Source organism: Lissotriton vulgaris, chromosome 10 (assembly GCF_964263255.1).
Source record: "Lissotriton vulgaris chromosome 10, aLisVul1.2, whole genome shotgun sequence".
Taxonomy (NCBI): Eukaryota; Metazoa; Chordata; class Amphibia; order Caudata; family Salamandridae; genus Lissotriton; species Lissotriton vulgaris.
This window is the reverse complement of record NC_141698.1, coordinates 341,587,923-341,614,422: the sequence shown is the minus strand read 5'-3', so window position 1 is coordinate 341,614,422 and position 26,500 is coordinate 341,587,923. Positions and strand designations below refer to the sequence as shown.

The 26,500-nt window shown below is 45.3% G+C and overlaps 1 protein-coding gene across 1 annotated transcript in view; it reads right to left on the bottom strand.

The window, feature by feature from the left end:
• Nucleotides 1–1,136: 1,136 nt before the first annotated feature.
• The window catches only part of LOC147685206 (D-serine dehydratase-like), a 587,829-nt gene continuing 562,465 nt past the window's right edge, over nt 1,137–26,500 (bottom strand). The window contains exons 7-8 of the mRNA XM_086941117.1: nt 13,921–14,026; nt 1,137–3,657 (exon numbers count right to left, since the gene is read on the bottom strand). Of these exons, the coding sequence (XP_086797243.1) occupies nt 3,568–3,657; nt 13,921–14,026 (196 nt within the window). The 3' untranslated portion in view covers nt 1,137–3,567. The remainder of the gene's footprint in view (nt 3,658–13,920; nt 14,027–26,500) is intronic.

Genomic DNA, 26,500 nt, shown 5'->3' with positions numbered 1-26,500 from the left:
TCGGTCACTCAAACATCCTCAATGTTAAGTGAAATAGCTAATATAATCCCATTGCTAAACCCATTATTCTTTTCTTAAAATTCCAGTATGACTCCATCATTCAAACGTATTACCACTTCCTTTAACATTAAACAAGTGCTCAGTAGGTACAAGAATTCACCAATGCTTTAGGTTATTTCAAAAAGAAATTGTGATGGAAGTCCGGCTCGTTATCTTTCTATAAGTAATTTATTGATAAAGGACAGCTGACCGATTAGCTCTGTGCAGTTTGAGTGCTCCTCTGTTTAAACCTACAGTGAATCAGATACTACACACCAAATGCAATGTTATATACATAGTTTCAAACACATCAAAATCCTTATATTTATATTTACATGTATTATTTGGTTAGACTCTTTTACATACTTAGCCCCCAATAACAGTGCCCCCATGACAGGGCCTCTTTCAATCCAGACTAGGAGAGAAGAAGGCCATGACTGGACTAAACAGCCAAATGAGAGAATTGTAAGGCAGGCTGAAGGCCACATAGTTCAATAGAGACCACTAAATGGTACTGAGATGCCAGCCGTTCAGCCATTTCAATAGGAACTCAGGATAAGCCAACGTATTAATTATTCCTGTCTCAAGGATCAAGCTGTCAAATTCCTATGCCATTCCTTGGAAGTTGGAAGAAGTGACCCACCTAGCTCCAACCACATCCCAATTGTGTTTACATATCATTCAATTGCACGCACATATACTCCTAGGACAACTCCTTATTTCCACAACTCCCAAGGAGGATCAAACATCATATACACATATTCTGAAGAGGTAGCATATCTCCCCCCTGTAACATCTTCAGGAGATTGGCAACCCCATACAAAGATACTGCTGGATCATCTTAGAACTTCCCTAGCTGGTGGGAAGTCATGTGGATGGCCTTAAGAGCACACTTACATAGGTGAGCATGCACACACTCACACACACACACACTGAGTTGTGCAATTAATTGGCATTTTCCTCATTCTTCTCAACATATTCTTCTCTTTTTCCGAGCCTCAGAATACCTTCAATTGTTAATGTTCAACCACATGGTAGCAAAGAAACTCTTCGTGTCGAAGAAGCCAATTTCTTATGGTCCTGAGAAAGGGCACTGCTTTACATTTGGAGTACAACTTTTTATTAATAAGAAATTTCACAAAGTGCATGGGGGTATGGGTTTCTGTATGTTCCACATTGAGGCTAAGATGCCAAGCACTAATTATCAAAATTACAGTTGATAACAATAGAAATAGCATATTTCAACAATCTCTACACAAATTGTTATTAAAGGTGTGAAAATTATGAGAAAGTCCCTGTGGAACTTTACAAAATTAATCTGGAATTTTGGGCCCCAGCCATCACCAATAACATTAATTCTGCCTGCAACTCGAAAATACAATCTTCATGGCACACTTCTGTTGTTGCACCAGGGTTTAAAACAGACAACACGCAAGAATCATGTTGTTATAGACCAATCTCTCAGTTGGATTCCGTGGTTAAAGTGGTTGATTGGGCTATCTTACAAATGATCCAGTATTGGGTGGAGGATGTTCTATCTGATGCCCAATATGGTTTCAGAACTGATCTGGGCACAATAGAACAATGTCTTCACCTGCATCTAATAATTAACAAATACAATGTTGCCAAGCGAGGTCAGTTGTTTTTATCACTTAAGGATGTTAGTGGTTCCTTTGACCAAGTGAATCGATGAAATGTCTGGCTACTTTATTGGGCATAGGGCTGGACAAGGCTTTAATTGATTTTCTACACATTTTCTACAACTTTACTACCTGTAAAGCAAAACTTCAGTAAGCTATGGCCCAGGGAGTGAATGCTTTGATTCCTTTGCACTAGAGAGGAAGGTTCAACGGAGTTGTGTCATTGTCCCAATATTATTTTTACTTGATATAAATGACCTCAATCCCTTTTTAATTACATATTGTAAGGACAAGCCGGATTTGAAGTCTAGACCCGTCCTTGTTTTGATATTTGCTTACGACACTGTTTTAATGGCTAGAACAGACTTAAAGCATTGATTAATAGTTTTTTGGCATTCATGGGCAATTTAAATTTTGAAACTAACTTTAGTAGAACCTATTACATGGTCTGCAGTAGAACCAACAGTAAGGTCAGAGCTATTTCCATCAAGGCAAGAATATGGGCAAGGTGGCGTACTTCCTCTATTTGGGTATTACCTTTGACTCCTCCAATTCCTGGGTACAGTGCCTCTCTGATAGGCGTGTGAAATTTAACTAAGCTGTAGGTGCCCTACGTAGTTTTTCCCAGAAGATTATGAACAAACGAATCCTCCCTCTTCTGGAAGTATATAATTTCAAATGTATTCCAATTCTAAGTTATGGGGTGTCTGTTTGGGGTTACCAACCCAACCAGAATCTGCAGGTAGAAGAAAAACATGTTTGTAGGCAGCTCCCAGGGCTTTCACCCAATAGCCTGCATTTCACCCTGCGTGAAAAACTAGGCATGGTTATGTGGAGGATAATGTAAAATTAGGACCCTTATTGTGGTAGCCTTTTGGAGTAATCGCCACACTTCATTGAATTGTTCTGTCAACGAAGATGGCTAGGCCTGCAGTTATAGGTTTTTGATTTTTCGACTACATTATATTAAAAGTTAGCCATCATGCTTAGAAGGCCAGACCTAATTAGCAGCCTGTAGGGCATATCCTAAGAGCAAAAAGGCATGGGTTTAGGAGAAGTGTATAACCCATGATACACTATCTAGAGAGAGGGAGGAGCTGAAGAAGCCATTGAAACAAGAATATGGATTAATTCAAATATCTCCAGGCCTGGAGCTATATTTGAATCTTGTTATATAGGCATGGTAGAGATCTCTGCTCATTATATTCCACCTAGTTTTCCTTCAAAGCCTTCTATGTTTTCCTTCAGGTCAATATGACCCTGCAGGGATTTCAATATGTCCATGTGATGAATTCTACCCTCAAACACTTTTTCACTTTGTCTTTTTTTGCACATTATATAATAATTTTTGCAGATATTTTTTGATACATGTATTTAAAGATCATGGGTTTGTTGAATGTAAATCAGTTTTGTTCTTTTTAAAGATGTTAGATCCACCAGCTATATGTAAAGTTGAGGGGAGCTTCTTAAAGTCAGCATTAAGCTATTGGAAATAATTGCTTTTTTATACCTGGTTCTGTCACCTTCTTAATATGTCTTTGAAATGAGTTTTCTGACCACTAATTGTGTATTTTTATCTTTTAATATATTTCTTAAATATTTAAGCTTTATTGCTGTACTTTTATGATTATTTTTTGATAATTGAAAAAAGATTCTGCCTATCTGTCTACTGAAGGTGTGAAAATATTTCTGAAAATGTTTCAATTATGTTCTATTTCAATGCATGCAGGTGCTTAGAGCATGGAATGCTTCTAAACGTATATCTACTCAGCCAACAGCTCCTCTATTCCCAGTCTGTCATATAGAGTTAGTTTGCCCCAAACATGCACACAAGACATTGTGCACAAGGACACATGGGGAGAGCTATCACATCAGGCATGCAGTTCTTCTACCAGCCTCTAGTGGGCGTCCATTTCGCCACGATCTTCCCTTCTGAATGGACATAATAGACAGTATGCATGGCCGCTGTAGCACAGGACTGGAAAAAAGGAAGAAAGAAAAAAACAAAGTCACACAAAGTCACATCACAGGTTGGACTTCATTGAAAAAAAAATCTTAATATAGTGTGCAACGCCAGAGTCTTGCAGCCTATACGTTCTGCAAATAACAGGTGCTGCTATTACTCAACCCCATGAAACTCACCAGGGCTATTCACTAACTGCATTTTGTACGTTAATGTGCTGTAACATTTTATTTTATGTTCTTGGTTTAAAATAAATATTGTAAATTATTATACATTAATAATTTACATTAACATTTTTCAATAAACATTATTCTTTTTTCCTATACTTTACCAAAGGTAGATCTACATCCCTGTAGTGGTGATGTCCAACTACATGTGAGCAGTAACTTTACCCTCGTAAATGTGTCTCTATTCTCTGTTTTCAGGGGTAAAAACATGTTAAGTCTTTATGTAGAAATAAAGTCAGACTCAGAAATGGTGAGTAGCAAGAAAGAGTAAAGTTACTCCCAGATGTAAGAGTAATTTACATATGAAGAAATCTGCCTTTTTCAGTAGGGCCCTTTGTATTCACCTCAGAAATGTAGAAGATTGACTTAGTTATGCTGAGATTCATTCTTGAAGTCTGCAGGTTGCAAATATCTCTGCAAAAAGTGCTCTACCAAATGAGCTACCTTACCAGTTATTATCTATGCTGCACCTCACCTGATACCTGTTCTGTACCTGAGCAACCGTTAGTTTAATTATTTTGCACATTATGCATCAACATTGAGGTCCTCATTTGCAGAGTGTAGGAATACCATTCACATACCTGGAATTACTAATAGAGGTGGTAGTGACAGTTTCACGATGTGTGAATATTACAGTATTCTAACTTGCAGCCAGGGAGACTCCTAAAAAGTCCAGACCCCATGTGAGTACCTCTGAATATAATATATATATATATATATATATATATATATATATATATATATATATATATATATATATATATATATATATATATATATATATATATATATATATATATATATATATATATATATATATATATATATTCATTCGTGATCCCACACACTTCTTTCCTCCAGTATGAAAAACACGAGCCCAATATGCATCCAAGGATTTATTTCAGCAAAATCGACAACAGAATTAACTCAACGCGTTTCGGGAAGGTCTCCCTTGCTGCCAGTTAGGCAGCAGCAGAAAGCATTGATAAGCAACGCACTTGGATTTAAAGTGCCCAAGTCTTTTCGGCCGGCAGTCTTGCGACGGCCAGCCAGACATGTGCAGTTTAAACCTCTCAAACCTAGCTGTCCTAGACAGCTGGGTTAGAGACAGCATAGAGCTCCAGTGCCCTTGGGAGCGGCAAGAGAGGCTGCTTCCTCCAATCCTGGTGTTGCTCTCTGCCTGGAGAACCGAGCGAGGAGGAGGACATTGTGCATACAAGATAAGTGGGATTATTTTTTCACTTTTATTTTTGCCCCACACATCTCACCACCCTCTTACATGCCAGCACCATTGGTCAGTCCACACCATCTGCAAGCACCAGCACAAACCACTGCGTCCTGCTCAACTTGAGGTCCTTGGTAGTTTATGAGATGGTGTGGGGAAGTTCTTCATGTTCATTCACATAGCGTTTATCCAGAAGGTATGGATTAAGTCATACTTACAGGAAAAAGGACTTTGTAAACAGGGCAAGGCATCAACGGGGACCTTCAGTGCATTTTGCACGGCACACAAGATTTTATGTTATGCTTTTGGCTACAGATTGCAAAAATGTAGGTTCAAACGGCTTAGAGATCCCATCTATCCTACTGCTCACACCTTTTACAATGTTTATTTATTATATTTTTTCTCTTTGGTACTGTGTGCAGACGCAATGAACCAATACAAAAGCAAGAGTAACTGTGTGTGTGTTTAATCGGAGTAAGCTAGGTACAGTACACATAATTGCAAAGACTTAATTTGAACATCTTATTCCCCGAGACCCCCTTTATTAAGGCACGTCGTCCTCCATTCACTATCCCTGAGCTGCTCCCTGGTTTGTACAACGTGCTGTTCTGGCTATCAGCTCCTTCTTAGTTCTGTCTGTCTTGAGGGCTTTATGCATGCAGGACACCAAGTGTCTATGCCACACTCCTTGTACTTAATAGGATGTTCTCAACTTCCATAGTTGAAATCCCACTAGATATGGTGCGTTATGTTGGGGACTGAGTGATATACAAATGTGTGCATGCGCACAGGCAAGCATTGTTACAGCCTGTACGAATTCACTGTAGATCAGAGTCTGTCAACAGTCAAATTCTCTGTGACCTGCTTGTGATTTTCATACACTGCCAGGTGGTTCAGGACTGGATAATGACCTGCTGGTCTTGACTGCCTTGGCATTGGCCTCCTCACTTCCGATTACTGAAGCTACTTGCTCGCCATTCACTACTTTTACATCACCAACAAAATAAGGTGTATTGTAGTTGTGCACCCAAATCATCCCATGTGTAAACCTCTGCTGTGGTAATAGGTGAGTCTTTTGATTTTGTTCTGTTGATGAGTCATCTGAATGAAATAACTGGGATCAGTGCTTAATTTGAGCAGGTTGTTGCCGGTGGAGGCAACCAGCACTACTTTTGGGGCCAGGTGCTTATTTATCCACATCAGACATTTACAGAGAGCAAGAGAGGGAAAAACACACAAATAGTTAAGACTAAGGAAGAGAAAGATGAGAAAACCATCACAGAAGAAGACACCAGGAACCTGAAAGAGTGACATAAAGGGCCAGGGAGTGTCTGATAGTGGATTAAAGTGCATGCGGTGGAATCAAGACTAGCAGCCTTGGCATTCGGCGCATGGACATTTAATAACGCCAGCCATCTTCTGAGCAGAACTTTAGGCACTAGTATTCATTCTTTTACAAATTAAGCATTGACTGAGATATTTACAAGACTTACTTCCAAGCCAATGACAGCATTCAATGCTCTGCAGCACATGTGGATAACACAGATAAACAAATTAATTTACGTTTGATAGCACTGATTCTGGTGGATGCTCTACCTACAGCAGATTACTCACCTTATTAATGTTCCAAGGCTACAGACTGGATCTGCATTTTTTCAAAGGAACTGCTCCTGTGCACCAGCAGGTGGCACTATCTGAGTCCATGGCATAAAAAGGCACCACCCCTAAGTGATGAATTCAGTTTATCTTGAGATGTTTCTGCAACTCACATGCAGATCATCAGAGACTGACTAAAGATGACATTCATTTAACCTTGAATCATTTTAGAATCCCAAAGGTCCTCTCCAAAGAATGGGGATGAGGCAGTGGGTAAGGAATCTGTCGTTAAACAGAGTATCTACAAGAAAAAGTATAACTTGCTCTTCTCATGGATACTCCTAACCTCAGTTTACATGAATTGTAAACAGATCCCAAAGCAGTACTTGCCAAAAGTTGGAGGGTCTGAACAGGGGACTTAAAACTGGAAGTCCTGTAAGACCAAGCAGTCAGTAAGTTGTCTTTTGCTGAGCGTGTCCATCCTGGTATTCAGCAATCATGATAAATGGTTTACCGTCAGATTGCACTAGACGGCCCAGCCATTCCTCAGACGTAATACCTTCTGGAATTGGATCCGCAGACATACACTACCCTTATTGTAGCAATACAACATGCCAGTTGTGTTGCCTGTTAAAACCTGAACAGGCTTTCTCTTGTCCTCGTGATGGATGGGAGGAAGACCTTCAGAGTCAACTTAAAAGTGCAAAGCTCCAGCAGGTTGGTATGGAGTTACTCATTCACTTGGGACAAGAACGCTTGGATATCCACCTCTCCCAGATGCCCACTCCAATTCAGAGATGATGCATTCATCACGATTGTAAGCTCCGGATGGAGTAGGGAATTGGCCTGACACAAGTTAGGTTAGTGTTCAACAGTCACCAAAGATGGTCCGAGGCAGCTTTCTTTGAGAGGCACATGCCCAATGTCAACCCCAATGCTGCACCCACTGCAAAGCCCACATGTGCCAAAGGGCACTTGGGACCAGCAGGATGCTTGAAGACACCAGGCCAAAAAGCCTCAGAACCATCCTTTCAGGTACCAAGCAATGACTCTGAAACAACTGAATGATATCCTGAATATCTTGGACTATCTGCGGGGCTGGATGTCCTTGATCGCCATCAAGTCCAGGATAGCACCAATAAAGGGGATCATCTGTTTAGGTTGCAGGGGGACTTCAGCCCATTGATTGTGAACCTCACAGATGACAGGAAGGTAACAGTCGTTTGCAGGGGGTCTGCGACTGATATGGCAGGCAGCTTTAGCAACCAGTCATTGAGATACAGGAAAACAAGTATCCCCTCCCTTCCAAGATGGGCATTGACAATCTCGATTTCCTTCATAAACACTTGTAGGGCTGAGGTGAGACCAAATGGTAGAATGGCAATTTTGTATTGCTCCAACCACATCACTCAACAAAGGGAATGTCTGTCAGACTGCCGGACCTGCACATGAAAGCATGCATCATGCAAACCCAGGTAAATTATTCAGGTAGCCAGAATCTCCTTGAAGTCAACATCTTGAACTTGTCCTTCGGCAGCAAGTTGCAGAATTGGTCTCAAACCACCAAATCTTTTGGTCACCAAAAAATTGAAGAAGTAGCACTCCATGCCACTTTCTGCTTCCTGCATTCTGAACTGAAACAGGTGTACTATGAGAGAGAGAGAGAGAATGTGAAGGGGTGGGTGTAGCCTTGTTGGGAAATTTGTAGCATCCACTGACCTGTAGTAGGAGCACACCAGCTGGACAAGAAAATCCGATTCTGCCTGATATCGGTTTGTGAATGACCTTGGGAGGGGTAATCAAAGTAGTCAGGCCACATCCGTGGCAGTTGAAGTGGAAGAAGATTGCTATCCTTAGTGGTGACCACAGCCCCTGTCACCACCGCATCCTTTTGAGCTGTTGCTACCCGTAGCACCGGTTGGGAGGATTACCTTTCGCAGCAAGCTAGACTCATAGAGTCCCTACTAAAATTTCAGTACTGGTGGGGGAACTGAAGGGCTAGTGAAAGCAAAAGAAATCAGTGGGCAATAAAGCAGCTGAAATTAAAATGCTCCACAACGAAGTGAGACTTTTATCAAAAAGCTTTGAACCATCAAATGGCATATTCATAAGAGATGCTTGCATGCTACCAGATAATCCTGTGGTTCGTATCTAGGCATGTCATCTAGTCACAACACTGGTGCCCATGGCTCAACCCACACAGTCATTCATGTCGCCAGCCCACAACACATATCTTGCTGCACCCTGCCAGTTTTGGATTGTCTGGATAAGGGTGTTCCTGAATTAATCAGTGATGGCTGGCAAGATCATAAAAGTGGGTGTCCGGGGCAAGGCCTATTATGCCTTGCCACCAGATGACTACATAGGGGGGCTAGAACACAGCTTATTCCATGTTGACGTTAAGGTGTAAATGGCAGTACGATTTCTGATGCAGTAGGCTCAAGCTACTGGATTTCCATCAACAGAGTTGCTTTAGTTGCAACAGTATGTAGTTGAAGGTCCTCAGTGAAGGGCCCTATTGACAGGGAACAATTTTGTTTCTGGAGGGTGTCTAAGCCACTGGCATTCTGCAGATCTACATATCAGCCAGCATCAAGTAGGGAGGAGGAAGCTCCTCATTGTCATTTTCATCATGCAGAACATTTTGTAGTTCTTGAATGCCATTAGAATCTGATGTAAACAAGGCTTCCAGCCTCCCATTATATCACGGTCAAAGAAGAGGATGGGGTTCATACAAAGTGTGGCTATGTACCTTTGTAATTTCATAATAGGAACTAAACTTGGTGTAGGCTAATGTCAGTTCTGGACCAGAAATAGGTGTTATTGTGTCGCTGACAGGGATGTTGGAGCCGACGAGGTATCCGACAGCAGAGTGGACTAGAGTCGACTAGCATACGCAAGGAGCCCGATGGCAGACCAATTGGGTCAGTCAGCGCGAGAGCACGACAGGCTAGCAAAAGCCTGACTGGTGTCCTCCGCGTCTCCATGGGGACTGATGACACTCGAGAGTGAGCTGGCGACTTACTTTGCTTCTTGTTTCAGCAACATATAACTTCACCTTCTGCTCCCTGATTGCCTTTGAGATCAGGGTCCCTTTGTCACACAAATGCTAGTCGTACCCCGAATCTAGTCACCATACTCAAACCTTGTAGATCTGTGACCAATATCTACTTCCTGCAGTAGCAGAAGGATTTAGAGCCTATGATTTGTGAAGGAGGCAATTCACTTGTACACTGTCTGAGAAAATGCAATTTTGGCATCTGAGAAAACATACACATTTGGGAGTGGAACTTCAGACTTGTGCTGAAGGATTTGGAAACAATGGATCTGATGCCATTTCACAGGGGTGGTGCATATACATTGCTCTGTCCAGTCACTTTCGGAGGTAGTATTGGGTCGACGGGAAGTCAGATGGCACCACTTTCTGGCATGCAGAAGCGGTTGCTTAGAAATAATTTTGGATCCAGTTTGGTACCTCGAAACATTCACAAGGTGATGAATGTGCGGTTATAAATATCCGACGTAAGAGCTTGACTGCATCTTTGCAACATTAGATATCCAGCCTCCTACAAGAGGGACTCAAGAGGTCACAGAGGGTTCCTGCTCAAGTCTCTTTGGAAAAATGAGGCATGGAGTACTGGAAGGCTCTTCCTTTTTGTCTTCCCTTGCCATGTTCCCTTGACGCTTTATCTGAGCACAGCCAATTGCTTGTACTCTATCTATTTTTTTGTTTGTTGATAAACAGACTTTATTACATTTCATCCACAGAACGTGGCACACATATAGCACAGCATATGATAAAGCATCCTGATTATACAAGGCAAGAACACTCAAATAGCATATCACATAAAGCATAGGTGATGTTCAATAAGGTATAGCAATAGCATTCTTACAAAAATGGACCCAACCATTTCCCCACACCCGTCCATGCCTCTGGGGTAACCCCTGGCCTCGAGACCACATGCTCTTGCTGCGCATACCAATCCAGGCCCATTCTCCCAAGACAAGAGGATCGGGGTGTAGGGCACATCCATTGTGCATTGATGTCGCTCTTTGCAACCAAAAGGGCTGTGCCCAGGAACGCTTTTTCCATCCTGGTGCCACCTGAGCCCTCAAAAACACCAAGGAGAATCAGCAAGGGAGAAATGCGGACATCCCACTCAATGACATCCGACAACTCCCGGTCCAGTACTGATACATCATTTGACTGGTCCACACCATATGGTAAAAATCCGCTGGGTCGGTTTGTACAACGAGGGCAAGCGGAAAAAGGATAGGTACCTGCTTGACATAGGCGGGTTGGAGAAAGGTATGCAAAGTATAAATAATATGTATGGACCAGCCTAAAGCGGGAGGAGATAGTAAGTATATGAGGGGCCATCATTATGTTTCGCCAGTCCTCATCAACCATGGGGCCCAACCAACTTTCCCAACGGGCTCTAACATGGTCCAGGGAATCAGGAGAATTGATTACAAGATTGTGATAAATCTGGGAGAGTCCCCATCCCATTAGATGTTTCACTTCCAAAGTTCTGGGAGGGCCTCAAGTGACTGGGTATGAACGTGGAGAGCATGTCAGAGTTGAAGGTACTTATAAAACTGGGTGTGTGCCACACATCACCCAGTCATGTGATACCAATAATGTCCCAGGATCGGAAACCACAGAGCACCGGCATCTCTCCCAACCAGGTACCATGGCAGAGAGGAGTTTGTTGCGTAAGTTTCACCTCCCATTGCACGTGTCTTAGTGCGGCCCTCCGCGCAAGAAACACCACTCTAGTCACCAAAGGCATGGAAGTAGAAATCGGGGATCCATAAAGCATCGCTTGCAAGAGAAGTAAACCCAGCAATGAAAGTTCCAAACGGTAGGCAGGATCTGAACAACCTCCATTGAACCAGTCATGGATGACAAGATGTGAGGGCAGGTAATAAAGATAAAGATTAGACATTCCCAGGCCATCATCAAAGGGCCCCATTGACAGTGTGTGAAGGACAGGCGTGAACTAGAACACCGCCACATAATTTTCCTTGCAGTTCCATCCAAATCCCGAAACCACATCCAGGGCAAGTTAAGAGGTATATTCAGAAAAATATAAAGAAATCTTGGAAGAATCATCATCTTGTACAGTGCAATGTGCCCTAGAACATTAAATGGAAGGGCCCGCCTTTTGGCGAAGTCTGCCTTAAATTTCCAGACCAAAGGTTGAAGATTAAGGGCCCTAGTGAGATCCAGTGCAAAGCGACCCTATGCCAAAGTATTTAAAACGAAGTTGGCAGAGAGGGATAGTTGTCTGCCAAACAAAGCAGTCCCTAGCCGGTGCCAGGCGAACTAACAGGGATTTAGAGGGGTTCATCCGAAGGCCCAAGGCCATTTCCAAGCGTTAAGCAGCTGAAGACACCTAGGACCACTAACAATATGTGCAATATACAAAAGCATATCATCTGTTTATAACGCAATGTGGTCCTCGTGGCCTACACTCTAGGGCCAACCAGAATGCTGGGGGTCTGTACATATGAGTTGGACCAAAGGTTCTACTGCCAAGGTGAAGAGTAGGGGGGACAGGGACATACCTGCCTGGTCCATCTCTCTAAAGAGAAAGGGGTCTTATAATACCGCATTGACACGTACCCGAATTGTTGGGTTGGCGTAAAGGACACAGACCATGTTCCGAAAGCGTGATCCAAATCGGCTGCAAACAATCACAAACTGAAGATAATTGCAGTCCACCATATCGAAGGCCTTCTCGAAGTCAATAAGGAGCAGTGCTAGATCCTGCCGCAATCGATGATGGTGGGCCAAGACCATGTGAAATCACTAATACAATGTTGCTTGCTCCGGGAGGGTAGAAAGCGACTTTGGTCTGGCTACACCAGGGTAGTCAGGCCCCAACTGACTCTGTTTACCAATATCGTGGTAAACATTTTAACTTCGCAGTTGAGGTGTGATATTGGATGATAGTTAGCGAAGGACGTTGAGGGAGGCTGCATTTTAGCCTGTTGGTGGGAGGACAACTAATAAAGCAGCTTCCCATTTTTGTCCCACAGAACGATAAATCTTGGCCGTTGTGGCTTGCCAAAGGGTTTTCGCTGTCTCAAGCGAGTATATATGGATGTCATCACGGATGAGATCAAGTTGTCGGGAGATGTCCTCTTGGGGATTCAAATCTAAGAGTTGTTCTAGTCAAAGGGCGCGTGCTTCCAGCTGGGCAATGAGAGAGGAACGGTCTAGCTCCTGAGCTCTAATATGACTTTTGGCAAATCCACCTATCACCAGTTTACCAGCCGCCCACAAAGTACTAACACGTGTAACAGACAGGGCCGGACTGAGAACAGAAACCGGCACTGGAAAAGTGCTCAGCTGGCCCCCGCCTGGGGTCAGGGGGAGTGCAGGTGTGCAGGTGAGCAGTTTGCGACGGCCGGTTTCAGCCGATTTTGTTACCGAGGGCCGACATTGCTGACCCCCAGTAACAAAACCGGCCCCCACCCTAGCGGCCTACCAGGGAAACGCCCGGTGCCCGCTATGGCCAGTCCGGCCCTGGTAACAGACCCCGTTAGTGTAGAAGTGGGCACGGAGTTCAGCACCTAGTGACTGGGGAAAGGTTTTATCACAGAATATCAAGCATTAAGGTGCCACATAGGGCGCAGTCAAAGTGGCGGCGGTCCAAGATGAAGTAGTAGGGGCAAATGATCTGAGATTCCGCGTGGCAAAATTTGAATCAGTAGTTGACAATCGGGAGCATGCAATAAAATAAGATCGATCTGGGACTGAGTATGGTGAGCTGTGGACGTGTGTGAATTGACAACATCTAGGATGCCAAGACCTCCAAGTGTCACAGAGGCCCAGAGTATTGATCCATACTCTAGCTAAATTTAACAAAACCTGCTCTGCAGAATATCCTGGGAGGCCCTCTGTTTCCCGTTATGTTCAACCCAGATTGTAGAGCTCTACCATGTCATCTAAACCTAAAATTGTGATGTACATGTATACGTTTAAGGATCATTGGGACTTGAGGACTGTGTTCTGTTGAATAAGTACCATTGTCTTCCTCCAAAATGCAAAACTGGATTTTGTTTTAATGCTACCTCCTTACATTGACATCTTAAAAATAAGACACCATTATTTTACTGTCAGGAATTTTGTTTGCCAGGTTTGAAAGCAGGTAATAGTCACTCAGTCTTCCAACTTTATAGAGAAGAGTCTTGTTGTCTTAAGTTTGGCTTAATACTTACGTGGTAAGGAATGATTCTGAGTATGCTTCCAAGTGGAAACTTGGAAAAGTCCATCTTCCCCGAGATCGGCTCGATGCGTCCGTGTTCTTGAGACATTCCCACAAGCCTGTTGGAAAGAAAAGACAGAGTCAATTGTCTACACCTGCATGCCCTATTCTCTTCAATTCCTAAGATCTGAAGGAGGACATAGAGGGACTCCGTTATGAATGGAAAACTCAGTGAATGGGCAAATATTTACATGCTCTTGGACCACTGCCACTAACAAGTGGAGGAGAAGAACGGGAGAGATGGATAAGAGGCGTATGCAGGAAAGAGAGGATGAAAAGAAGAGCAGATAATGGTAGCTTGGACTTGGTCTTTCAGTTCCCGAAAGGCCGAATTAGTCAACAAGATGCAGACCAATGAGTTGAACTGCAACCTTATCACTCACAATGGAGCACAATTGAGGATTTCGGAAAGCCATTTGCGTATCAGGCTGGAGCTCTGTGAGCTACAATTGACTGCATTGTATATTGCCTCTCAAGGGTAGCAGACATTTATATGTGATGGGAAGAGACCTGAGAGCTTATGTAGGACACTGGAAATGAGAACATACGATTGCGGGTTAGAGGACAGTTGTAATGCCGCTGGAGTGCTTGTGTGGAACAACACGTGGGGATTCATTTTGTTCCATTACTTCATTGGTAGGCCAGTAGGGAGATTTCCCTAGACAAGTACAAGTGATTAAATTGACCCCAACACACTTTTATCTTTGTGAGTGGAGGGACAGGATCCTGATATAATGGATATGCCAACATGAGCCTGGTGAAGTAGTCAGGTTTGCACCAGTGCACGGGTTGATGCACTAGGTTGAGGAGTTTTAATTGTATCTGTTAATTAATTGGCAGCCATAGGAAAGTGATGTGCTGGGGTCATTAAAGTAAGTTTACTTAAGGCTCTAATAGGATGGTCTTTGTGATGTTGGAATCACTGCAATATGGCCAGATTGTTTGGCTGGAAGCTCAATGTGGATGCTATCACAATAACTGAAGTAGGTCACAACAACAGCTAAGCTCATAGTGATCTTTCACCAACAACCTTTGTTATCCTTTTGCATGTTTGTCCCTTCTAGAAGAAATTTTATGTCAAATGTTTCAATGGGGCGATGCCAGTGTTTAATTTGTAAAAATAAATGTTTACATGGCCGTAAGAGTCTGCCAGCCGTAATGCCAAATGTCATGGTTTCCGAATATCAAAGCTGACTAATCTCATTTTGACTTCATGCCTCTTTCTTTCATCAATCTACATTTGTTGACTCTTTATCTCACTCTTTAAAAACTTTGTTTTTAAATTATTTTCCCCAATTGCTTCCCAATACAGGAAATGACACAGCCATTAAAACAACTCATTACTGACATCCCCTCTTCTCGACATAAGTGCCCATATTGTTCACCTAAATGTTGAATCGAGGAGCAACCAGGCCTCAGCGGCCATCGCTGAAGCCTATCTCCCCCTCAGAGGCTCTCATAGCGTTCTCTCTGTAAAAGCTCCACAAATACCATACTTTGTTGAATTTCCTTGGGCACCTCTGTATATAGGTTGTCTCCTCACATTGCAGGCACCAGTCCATATTCCTTACCCATGTTGCCACAATCAGTGAATTCGGGGCACCCCAGAAAAGGATTATGTCTCGCCTGGCCACACCCGGGACAATGTTACTCCACAGGAGGGTTTATTTAGGCATTGTTTGTCCTTCCCATATCCCCAATATTGCCAGCACAGGGGTGAGGTGTACATCTTCCACAGTGATAACTTTCGTTTGTTGACGCACCCTGGAGCAGAAGGGTTGAATTCAGGGCCACTCTCATAACATGTGCACTAGTGTTCTGTACGTCCACATCCACTCAAGATAGTGGCCTCACTTATTTTGCCATGTGGTGCAGTCTTGACCTAGTGTAATATGGCCAGTGGTAAATCTGAAGTTGCACTAGTGGAAACCCTGCCTTTAGGGCTACTTCCCTGTGGTGCCTGCACACCGCTCCCCAATTAGCATCCTCGAGGAGTCCCAAGCCTTGCTTCCACCATTCTCTCAAGGTTGCGATGGGGTCCACGTCATGCTTCCTAACTGTTTTATATATTTGCAAGAGGCATGACCAAGTAATGGGGTCGCAAGTACCCTGAATTCGAGTGGGGATTCCTCCTCTACTTCCCTCAAGTATGCCTTGTATTTTGTAAGCAAAGCACAAAGATGATATACGGAATGTTACACAATGGCAAAACATTCACCCCCAGTCACAGATCTGGGTTTAATCCATCGTTATTTTGCTCACCAAGCCACCCCAGTTCAGACATGGCCATATGCAAATCAGACTTGACCCTGTGCCTCATGGGAATAGTCCAGCCCGATCTGCCAAGCCATGTGGCCGGGTGTGGCCAGGCGAGACATAATCCTTTTCTGGGGTGCCCCGAATTCACTGATTGTGGCAACATGGGTAAGGAATATGGACTGGTGCCTGCAATGTGAGGAGACAACCTATATACAGAGGTGCCCAAGGAAATTCAACAAAGTATGGTATTTGTGGAGCTTTTACAGAGAGAACGCTATGAGAGCCTCTGAGGGGGAGATAGGCTTCAGCGATGGCCGCTGAGGCCTGGTTGCTCCCCGATTCAACATTTAGGTGAACAATATGGGCACTTATGTCGAGAAGTGGGGATGTCAGTAATGAGTTGTTTTAATGGCTGTGTCATTTCCTGTATTGGGAAGCAATTGGGGAAAATAATTTTAAAACAAAGTACTTTAAATTGTGCATTTGTTTTTTGACTGTCTGTGTGTCTGTACTTTAAATTGTGCATTTGTTTGACCTCATAGCGCTTCTGGTGATTTATTAGTCTGCTCAGTTTGTGCCATTTTAATAGCGCAACAGCGTTTCTGGTGTTCTGTACTGCTGCATAGTTGGTGCCATTTAAACAGCTGCGCTCTATCTGTGCACAATAACGCTGCCTGTTTAAAAGCGCTAGTGAATATTATCTCAGTGCCCCAGCCTCACTCGACTTTTCACCGCCTCCATTTTGTTTCTTGTTGTCTCCCAGAGCCCTTCCTCCTCGCACCGCTCCCGCCTCCCTGCTGCCCCTCCCACCCACTGACCCCTACTGCAGACTCCGTAGAAGGCACAGCTGTGACCGTCCTGACTTCGTCAGACGCGGTCGCTCCCACGCTCCCTGGCTCCTGGTGGTATTGTTACTCACCCATTGACTTCTGACTGTCTGTGTGTCTGTACTTTAAATTGTGCATTTGTTTGACCTCATAGCGCTTCTGGTGATTTATTAGTCTGCTCAGTTTGTGCCATTTTAATAGCGCAACAGCGTTTCTGGTGTTCTGTACTGCTGCATAGTTGGTGCCCTTTAAACAGCGCGACGGAAACGGAACTGCGCTCTATCTGTGCACAATAACGCTGCCTGTTTAAAAGCGCTAGTGAATATTATCTCAGTGCCCCAGCCTCACTCGACTTTTCACCGCCTCCATTTTGTTTGTTGTTGTCTCCCAGAGCCCTTCCTCCTCGCACCGCTCCCGCCTCCCTGCTGCCCCTCCCACCCACTGATCCCTACTGCAGACTCCGTAGAAGGCACAGCTGTGACCGTCCTGACTTCGTCAGACGCGGTCGCTCCCACGCTCCCTGGCTCCTGGTGGTATCGTTATTCACCCATTGACTTCTGACTGTCTGTGTGTCTGTACTTTAAATTGTGCATTTGTTTGACCTCATAGCGCTTCTGGTGATTTATTAGTCTGCTCAGTTTGTGCCATTTTAATAGCGCAACAGCGTTTCTGGTGTTCTGTACTGCTGCATAGTTGGTGCCATTTAAACAGCGCGGCGGAAACGGAACTGCGCTCTATCTGTGCACAATAACGCTGCCTGTTTAAAAGCGCTAGTGAATATTATGTCAGTGCCCCAGCCTCACTCGACTTTTCACCACCTCCATTTTGTTTGTTGTTGTCTCCCAGAGCCCTTCCTCCTTGCACCGCTCCCGCCTCCCTGCTGCCCCTCCCACCCACTGACCCCTACTGCAGACTCCGTAGAAGGCACAGCTGTGACCGTCCTGACTTCGTCAGACGCGGTCGCTCCCACGCTCCCTGGCTCCTGGTGGTATCGTTACTCACCCATTGACTTCTGACTGTCTGTGTGTCTGTACTTTAAATTGTGCATTTGTTTGACCTCATAGCGCTTCTGGTGATTTATTAGTCTGCTCAGTTTGTGCCATTTTAATAGCGCAACAGCGTTTCTGGTGTTCTGTACTGCTGCATAGTTGGTGCCATTTAAACAGCGCGACGGAAACGGAACTGCGCTCTATCTGTGCACAATAACGCTGCCTGTTTAAAAGCGCTAGTGAATATTATCTCAGTGCCCCAGCCTCACTCGACTTTTCACCGCCTCCATTTTGTTTGTTGTTGTCTCCCAGAGCCCTTCCTCCTCGCACCGCTCCCGCCTCCCTGCTGCCCCTCCCACGCCCCTCCCCCTTCAATGTCCATTTAATAACAGATACCCCCACGCGCAGCATCCACGCGCTACGGCTGCGCCGAAGGTGCGCCAAAGGTAAGCCCGTCTACGCCCGTCCGCGCCTGGACCGCGCCCAACGCCAGACCCCCTGGTCCGTGCAATGCCCAGCCCTCCCGCATTACATACGACGCCTACACCCTCCTAGCCCTTAACCCCGGCCGACTCTCCAACTGCGCCCAAGCCGCTCCTGGACACACCCATGGACCCTTCACATGCTACTCCTGCAAGTTCGACGGCACCAAGATAAACTCCTCATCCACGAACACACAACAGATATCTGACTCCAACCACCTACAATGCATCCTGCTCAACACCCGCTTAGCCCACAGACTCGCCATCGACCTCTGGAACCTACTAGACACCATTTCTCCCGACGTCGCCTTCCTAACAGAAACATGGATGAACGCCTCATCAGCCCCAGACATCACAATCGCCATCCCGGAAGGATACAAGATCATCCGAAAGGACCGCACCGACCAAACAGGAGGAGGCATCGCTATCGTCCATAAGGACTCCATCCGCATCTCAACCAGCTCTGACGTCAACCTTGCCAGCGCTGAACACCTTCACTTCCAGATCCACACCGACCCCAATACCACACTCAGAGGCACACTCCTCTACCGACCTCCAGGACCCCATGCACAATTCAGCGACGTTATCACTGACTTTATCACCCCACACGCCCTCCCCTCCGAGGAATACATTCCACTGAGAGACCTCAACTTTCACCTGGAAAAGAGCAATGACAGCAACGGCACCTCCCTTCTGGACAATCTCGCCAACCTCTTGACTCAAACAACTTGTCACTACGCCCACCCACATCGCAGGTCACACACTCGACCCTATCTTCACCTCCAGCAAACATGTCTCCTTCAGTCACACCACTACTCTCCATTGGACGGACCACAGCTGCGTACACTTTATCTATAATAAGACCACAACTCACAACCATCCTCAACCTACTCTGCGAAGAAACTGGAACAAAATCACCATCGACCAGATCTCCTCATCGCTTCTTCAAAACCCCCCTGCCCACTCCTCAAACCCCAACCAAGCAGCCATTAACCTCACCCAATGGCTATCCAACAGCGCCGACATCCTAGCACAGCTGAAAAAACGTCATATCAAACTAGGCAGCAAAAACGCCTCCTGGTTCAACGATGACCTTAAGAAATCAAAGAAACTCTGTCGCTCCCTCGAGAAGGCCTGGAAAAAAGACCCAAACACCAGCACCAGGGACGCCTTCAAAAACGCCACCCGCATACACCACCAACTTATCCGATCTGCCAAGAAAGCCGCATTCAAAGACCGACTAGACAACAACGCCCACAACAGCAAGGAATTATTCAACATCGTCAAAGAATTTACCAACCCCTCAGCCAACTCCAACGACATCACCCCCTCTCAAGCCCTCTGCGACTCCCTAGCTTCGTTCTTCCACAACAAAATCGCAGACATCCACAACAGCTTCGACAACCAACCCGGAGACCAACCCACCCAACCTTCTGCAGAACCTTCACCCCCCTTGAACATCCTTAATGACTGGAACCCTATCTCCACTGAGGACACCATCCACCTGATGAACTCCATCCACTCAGGATCCCCCACAGACCCCTGCCCTCACCACATCTTCAACAAAGCAGACTCCATCATAGCACCACACCTCCGAGACGTCATCAACTGCTCCTTCAACTCCGCCACCTTCCCGGAAAGCTGGAAACACGCAGAACTTAGCGCCCTTCTGAAAAAACCCACAGCGGACCCCACCGAACTCAAAAACTACCGCCCCATCTCGCTCCTTCCATTCCCGGCCAAAGTCATCGAGAAAGCCGTCAAAAACCAGCTCGCCGCCTTCCTCGAAACCAACAAATCCCTCAACTCCTCACAGTCAGGCTTCCGAGCCAAACACAGCACGGAGACCGCCCTCATCGCAGCAACAGACGACATTCGATCTCTACTGGACAATGAGACACAGTCGCCCTCATCCTCCTAGACCTCTCCGCAGCCTTCAACACAGTCTGCCATAGCATCCTTCTACAGCACCTCAGAAACATCGGAATCCAAGGAAAAGCACTGGAATGGATCACCTCACCGGAAGAACCCAGAGAGTCCGCCTCCCACCATTCCACTCAGAGGCCACTGAAGTCATCTGCGGCGTACCACAAGGGTCCTCACTCAGTCCCACCCTCTTCAACGTATACATGAGCCCCCTCGCGGCCATCGCACGCCAACACAACCTCAACATCATCTCCTATGCGGATGACACTCAACTGATCCTATCACTCACCAAAGACCCTAACACCGCCAAAACCAACCTACATGATGGAATGAAAGAAGTAGCCGAGTGGATGAATCACAGCCGTCTGAAACTGAACTCAGACACAACAGAAGTCCTTATCTTAGGCACCTTCCCCTCCGCCTGGGATGACTCTTGGTGGCCAGAGGCCCTTGGAAAAGCACCCATCCCGACGGACCACGCACGAAACCTGGGCGTCTGTCATGCCTCGAGACTCCTAAAAGACACTGTCCCTTTAAGATGATCGCTATTTAGGGCATCAGGAACCTGGGAGCGACGCTTCACGTTCTTGCGTCAAGCTCCCTTCGTGTTTTGCATCCGTCTTGTCCTTCTTTGCCTGACTTCCGTTTTGCCTGGGAGTTTCCTGTTTTGGAGCGCTGCTCGGCAGAGTGCTTTACCGGCCCCCGCGTCCTTGAGCGGGCCTCGGATTGCTATCCTGTTCAGTGGCGGTTCGCTGTTTTGCAGGCGTTCAGGCTTGGGCGCCTGTAATCCTTAGTGTTAGGAGTTCACGTTCTTCTTCGTGAACCTTTCCTTATTTCCCCATTTCCTTGAGCCTCGTCCGGCGGCCGGGTTTTACCCCGCCTTCCGGCTGGACTCAGCTTGTGCTTGTTTTGGAGTTGCCTTACCGGACAGCCAGCCCTGATCTCCGTTGTCCGGTTTGGACATCCGTTTTCTCCTCCTTTCCCTTTAGTCAGTCAGCTAGTGTTCCTTCCACATTTGTCCCCCTTCAGTAATTTAGTTATCCCTATCAATACTACTTCTGGAATACTGCCTTTGCATTTGGAGTGATTCTTGCGTGGATCCAAGTGGGTACTATCTTCAGCTTCTCTACAGGGAATCACGGTAACAGCGCTTTTTGCGCTCTTTTATACTTATACAAAAACTAGTCATACGTATGATTATATATGTTGTTTTGCTTTTCATCTAGAGATAACCCAGCAAGAGAAGAGGTGGCTAAAGATTTCCTTACATATCCCTCATGTGTGCCTAATACTTCACGAAGTCCACAAAACAGCTAAAGTGAGAAGTGTATTACTTAGACCATAGAATCACGATTGAGTTTAGTGCATACTCACTAATACCTTACATTATCTTGTCACAGAGCCAGATGATGTTCCTTATCTAGACGTCGTATATATACATGTTCTACACAGAGTAAGGTTTCCGGTATGTGTTATTTCTATTTTTTGTTGTGCTAGTGTTTATTCAGTGTAGGGTACCAATAGCTAGTTGCTTACGTGCTTTTCTTTGCAGGCTGCCTATTGCCAGTTCCCCAATTGATGTACCACGCAGATCATCCAGAAGAGTACCTACACATCATTTCTTCTTCACCATCTTCCCTTGTTTTGTCTCCCTGTGTTCCCCTGGCGTGTCTCTCGTACTCTAGTGTTTGATAGAGTCGAGAGGCCGTAGGGGAGGACTGTGGATTATTCTTCGGATTCCTGACGCTCCTGTGGAACTCTCTTGCAATCCTTACAGAACGTGAAGCCCAAGTGGTGTGTTCTGCCCGAGCGTCATGGATCTCGAAGCAATAACTTTGGCAGATTTAGCGGGTATGTTAGGTAACCTGCAGGTTGAAACACAATCACTAATGACAAGAGTAGACGCTATTCAAAGACACCAAGCCTCGGGGGCGACAGGAGGAGGAGCTTCAGTGGTACAAGTAACCACTCCCCCTGTCATACCTCTAGCACCCCCTGAAAGATTTACAGGAGACGCAGCACGCTGCGCAGCTTTCCTCAGCCAATGTCAATTGCACTTTACCTGCAAAGCTGCTTGTTTTCCCTCAGACCAGGCCAAGGTAGCCTTTGTAATATCATACCTTAGCGGGTCAGCGGCTGATTGGGCGATACCATTAGTGGACAGGGATGACCCTTTGTTAAATAGTTACTCGGCGTTCAGGAGAGAATTCCGCAAACTATTTGACAGACATATGTACACACACTCATCTGATACCGAATTACTAGACCTTAAACAAGGAACTCAGGATTTAGTGACATATATAACTAAATTTCGTAGGTTGGTGGTTGAATCCGATTGGCCGGAAGAAAAACGTAGTACCATCTTCTATAGGGGTTTGCGGGATGATTTAAAGGATGCTTTATCTCAGATAGTTGATCTTCCCACCTCCTGTACAGAGTTGATTGATCTGGTAGTTAAGATTGACCATCGATACCAAGAAAGAAAGAAGGAGAAAGGGAAGCACGACTATAGATACGCTGTTACAAGGGAGAAAAAGAGTGCTCCAGAGAAACCCAGTGAAGATAGCGAACCTATGCAGATAGGTACAATTAAAGGACCCTTGACTCCCGAGGAAAGACAGAGGAGAAGGACCCTTAGACTTTGCCTATACTGTGGTAAAGCGGGTCATTTTTTGCGAGAATGCCCGATAAAACCCTCACAGTCCAAGTATTCGGGAAACTAGTAAGCCTGGGTTCTTGTGAGACGAGGAACCCAGGTAGGTCTGGTCTTACAGTCTCTTCCTCTGACCTTATCACTACCCCCACTAATCATTTCTATGTCTCTGCATTTTTTACTCAAGGTGCACTGGGTTTACATGTCCTGGTGATGATTGATTCTGGGGCATCAGGGAATTACATGGACTTAGAGTGGGCAAAAGAAAATAATATAACCTGTACCAAGAAAGAGACACCTAGTAACGTCACCACGATTGATGGTAGTACTCTAAAATCTGGCCCTGTAACTTGGTGTACCACCCCGTTAAGAATGACTATAGAACCTGATCATCGTGAGGAATTGATGTTCGATTTAATCTGTTCTCCTCAGATTCCTGTTCTGCTGGGTATTCCGTGGTTAAGGTTGCATAATCCTACCATTGATTGGGTGACTTCTACCATAACATTCTCTTCTGTCATATCCCCGTCCTTAGTTGGGGCTGCCGTGGATGACATAAATAATGACAATAACAGTGGCTGGAATGGTCATGTTCTTCCGTCCTGTTACCAGGATCTACAGGCGGTCTTTGATGTTAAGGAAGCAGAAGTCCTTCCCCCACACAGAGTTTATGACTGCCGTATTGACCTTGAGGCAGGGGCCAGGATACCTTGCAGCAGAGTCTACGCTCTCACTGAAAAGGAGAATGTGTATTTACGTGATTATCTGGACTCCATGCTTGAAAAGGGGTTTATACGTCAATCTCGTTCTCCGGCCTCTTCCTCTTTATTCTTTATTCCAAAACGGGAAGGGGGTCTGCGTTGTTGCATTGACTATCGGAAACTAAATGATGTGACTATAAAGAATCGGTACCCTCTCCCTCTGATTGCCTCCCTCCTTGACATGATCCGCAAGGCCCAATACTTCACTAAGTTAGATCTACGTGGAGCTTACCATCTGGTGCGGGTCAAGGAGGGAGACGAGTGGAAAACAGCCTTCTGTACCAAATACGGTCTTTTTGAATATCTTGTAATGCCCTTTGGGCTATGCAATGCCCCTGCGGCATTTCAATTCTTCATTAACGTGGTGTTAAAGGACATGCTTGAGGTCTATGTGATAGCTTACATAGATGATTTGCTAATTTTTTCTTCTACCATGACTGAACATCAACAACATGTACGCAATGTGTTGGAACGTTTGTTAGACAATCAATTGTACTGCAAGCTTGAAAAATGTTCCTTTCACACCAAGGAGGTACCTTTTTTGGGATATGTTGTTTCCCCTAAGGGTCTTAGCATGGATCCCTCCAAAGTAGAGGCTGTTCTTGCATGGCCAGCTCCCTGTTCGGTAAAAGAAATCCAGAGCTTCTTGGGCCTAGCTAATTTCTATAGGAGGTTCATCCGTAACTTCTCAACCTTGGTATCGCCTATTACAGCCCTTTTGAAGAAAGGTGTTCCTTTTGTTTGGTCCTGTGAGGCGGAGAATTCTTTTCAGCTCCTAAAGGAGGCTTTCACTAGTGCCCCTGTCTTACGTTTTCCTGACCCTGCTCTGCCCTTTGTGGTGGAGGTGGACGCTTCACAAGTGGCGGTGGGAGGTGTCCTATCTCAAGCTGACGTGCTGACGGGCGAATGTCATCCTGTGGCCTATTATTCCCATAAGTTCACCCCAGCTGAATATAACTATGCCGTGGGGGACAAGGAACTTTTAGCCATTAAAAGGGCATTTGAAGAGTGGAGGCAATATCTTTTGGGGGCTAGACATCCTACTGTGGTATATACAGACCATCGAAACCTCCAATACCTCAAATCTGCTAAAGCACTGTCCATGAGACAGTTACGTTGGTCCCAATATTTCAGTGAATTTGACTTCACAGTCCAGTATAGACCTGGGAGGAAGAATGGCAAAGCTGATGCCCTATCACGTTTGGGCTTTGGTACCCCTTCAGTTCCCATAGAGCAAACCTGTATCATTCCCAGAGCCAACATTATAGGAACCATACATAACGAGGATGAATTCCTATCACAAGTTAGAATCAGTCAAGCCTCGGTAGACATTATGCAAGTGGTAGGGTCACAGGAACTATCTTTGAGAGGAGGATTGGTGCGAGTACAAGGGGGAGTGGTGTTACCGGCAAAGGAGTTACAAGAACAAGTTTTGAAGTGGTACCATTCTCATCCAATAGCAGGTCATCCAGGGATTAAGAGAACCACCGAAGCAGTGCGTGATCGTTTTTGGTGGCCTACTATGCTTAAGGACATTGAACAATTTGTGAAGACATGTTATGTATGCGCACAGACCAAGGTATCACGCCTCAATCCGGTGGGCCTTCTCATGCCATTACCCTCACCTTCTGGCCCTTGGCATACTGTGTCACTTGATTTTATAGTAGAACTACCACTTACGAAGCTGAAGAATAATACATTGTTAGTGGTAGTAGACCTATTCACGAAGATGGCCCATTTCGTACCTCTGCAGGGACTCCCTACTGCCATAGAGCTAGCATCCATATTCATGCAACAGATAGTACGACTACATGGTTTTCCTTCTGTCCTGGTGTCCGATAGAGGAACCCAATTTGTGTCAAAATTCTGGAAGGGTCTATGTTCTTTACTCCAGATAGACGTCCGTTTGTCCTCAAGTCACCACCCACAGTCAGATGGGCAGACGGAGAGAGTTAATCAGTGTTTTGAGCAGTACATAAGAAATCAGATGTTGCAAACCCTAGAGGATTGGGATGAGTTAGTCTGGTTAGCGGAAATCTCTTACAACCACAGTACACACTCCTCCATCAACACCTCCCCTTTCTTTTGCTCATATGGTTACCACCCTAAGTTGTTACCCTCTGGTAGTCTTACTGATTGTCCAATTCCTGCTGCTTCCAACAGGGTAGAAAGACTACATGTAGTACAGAAGAAAGCCTTAGAGAGTCTTGAAATGGCTAAAGTGAGATACACAGAAGGAGCAAACCTACACAGGAGATTGGAGCCCATTTACATACCAGGAGATGAGGTCTGGCTTTCCACAAAATACATTACTCTGGGGGGTCCACGCAAGTTTAACCCTAAATACATAGGTCCCTATAAGGTGGAAAGGGTGATCAATCCTGTTGCCTTGAAATTAACCCTTCCTCCATCGTTTAAGATCCATCCAGTATTCCATGTGTCACTACTCAAACCAGTTGAACCTGGGACCAGGGTGCCTCTAAAACCTGCTCCTATAACTATTCACGATTCGGAGGAATATGAGGTGGAAGCCATCCTAGATTCCCGGAAAGTAAGGAACACAATTCAATACTTGGTTCATTGGAAGGGTTATGGTATTGAGGAGCGCACATGGGAACCCGCTTCCAACATCCATG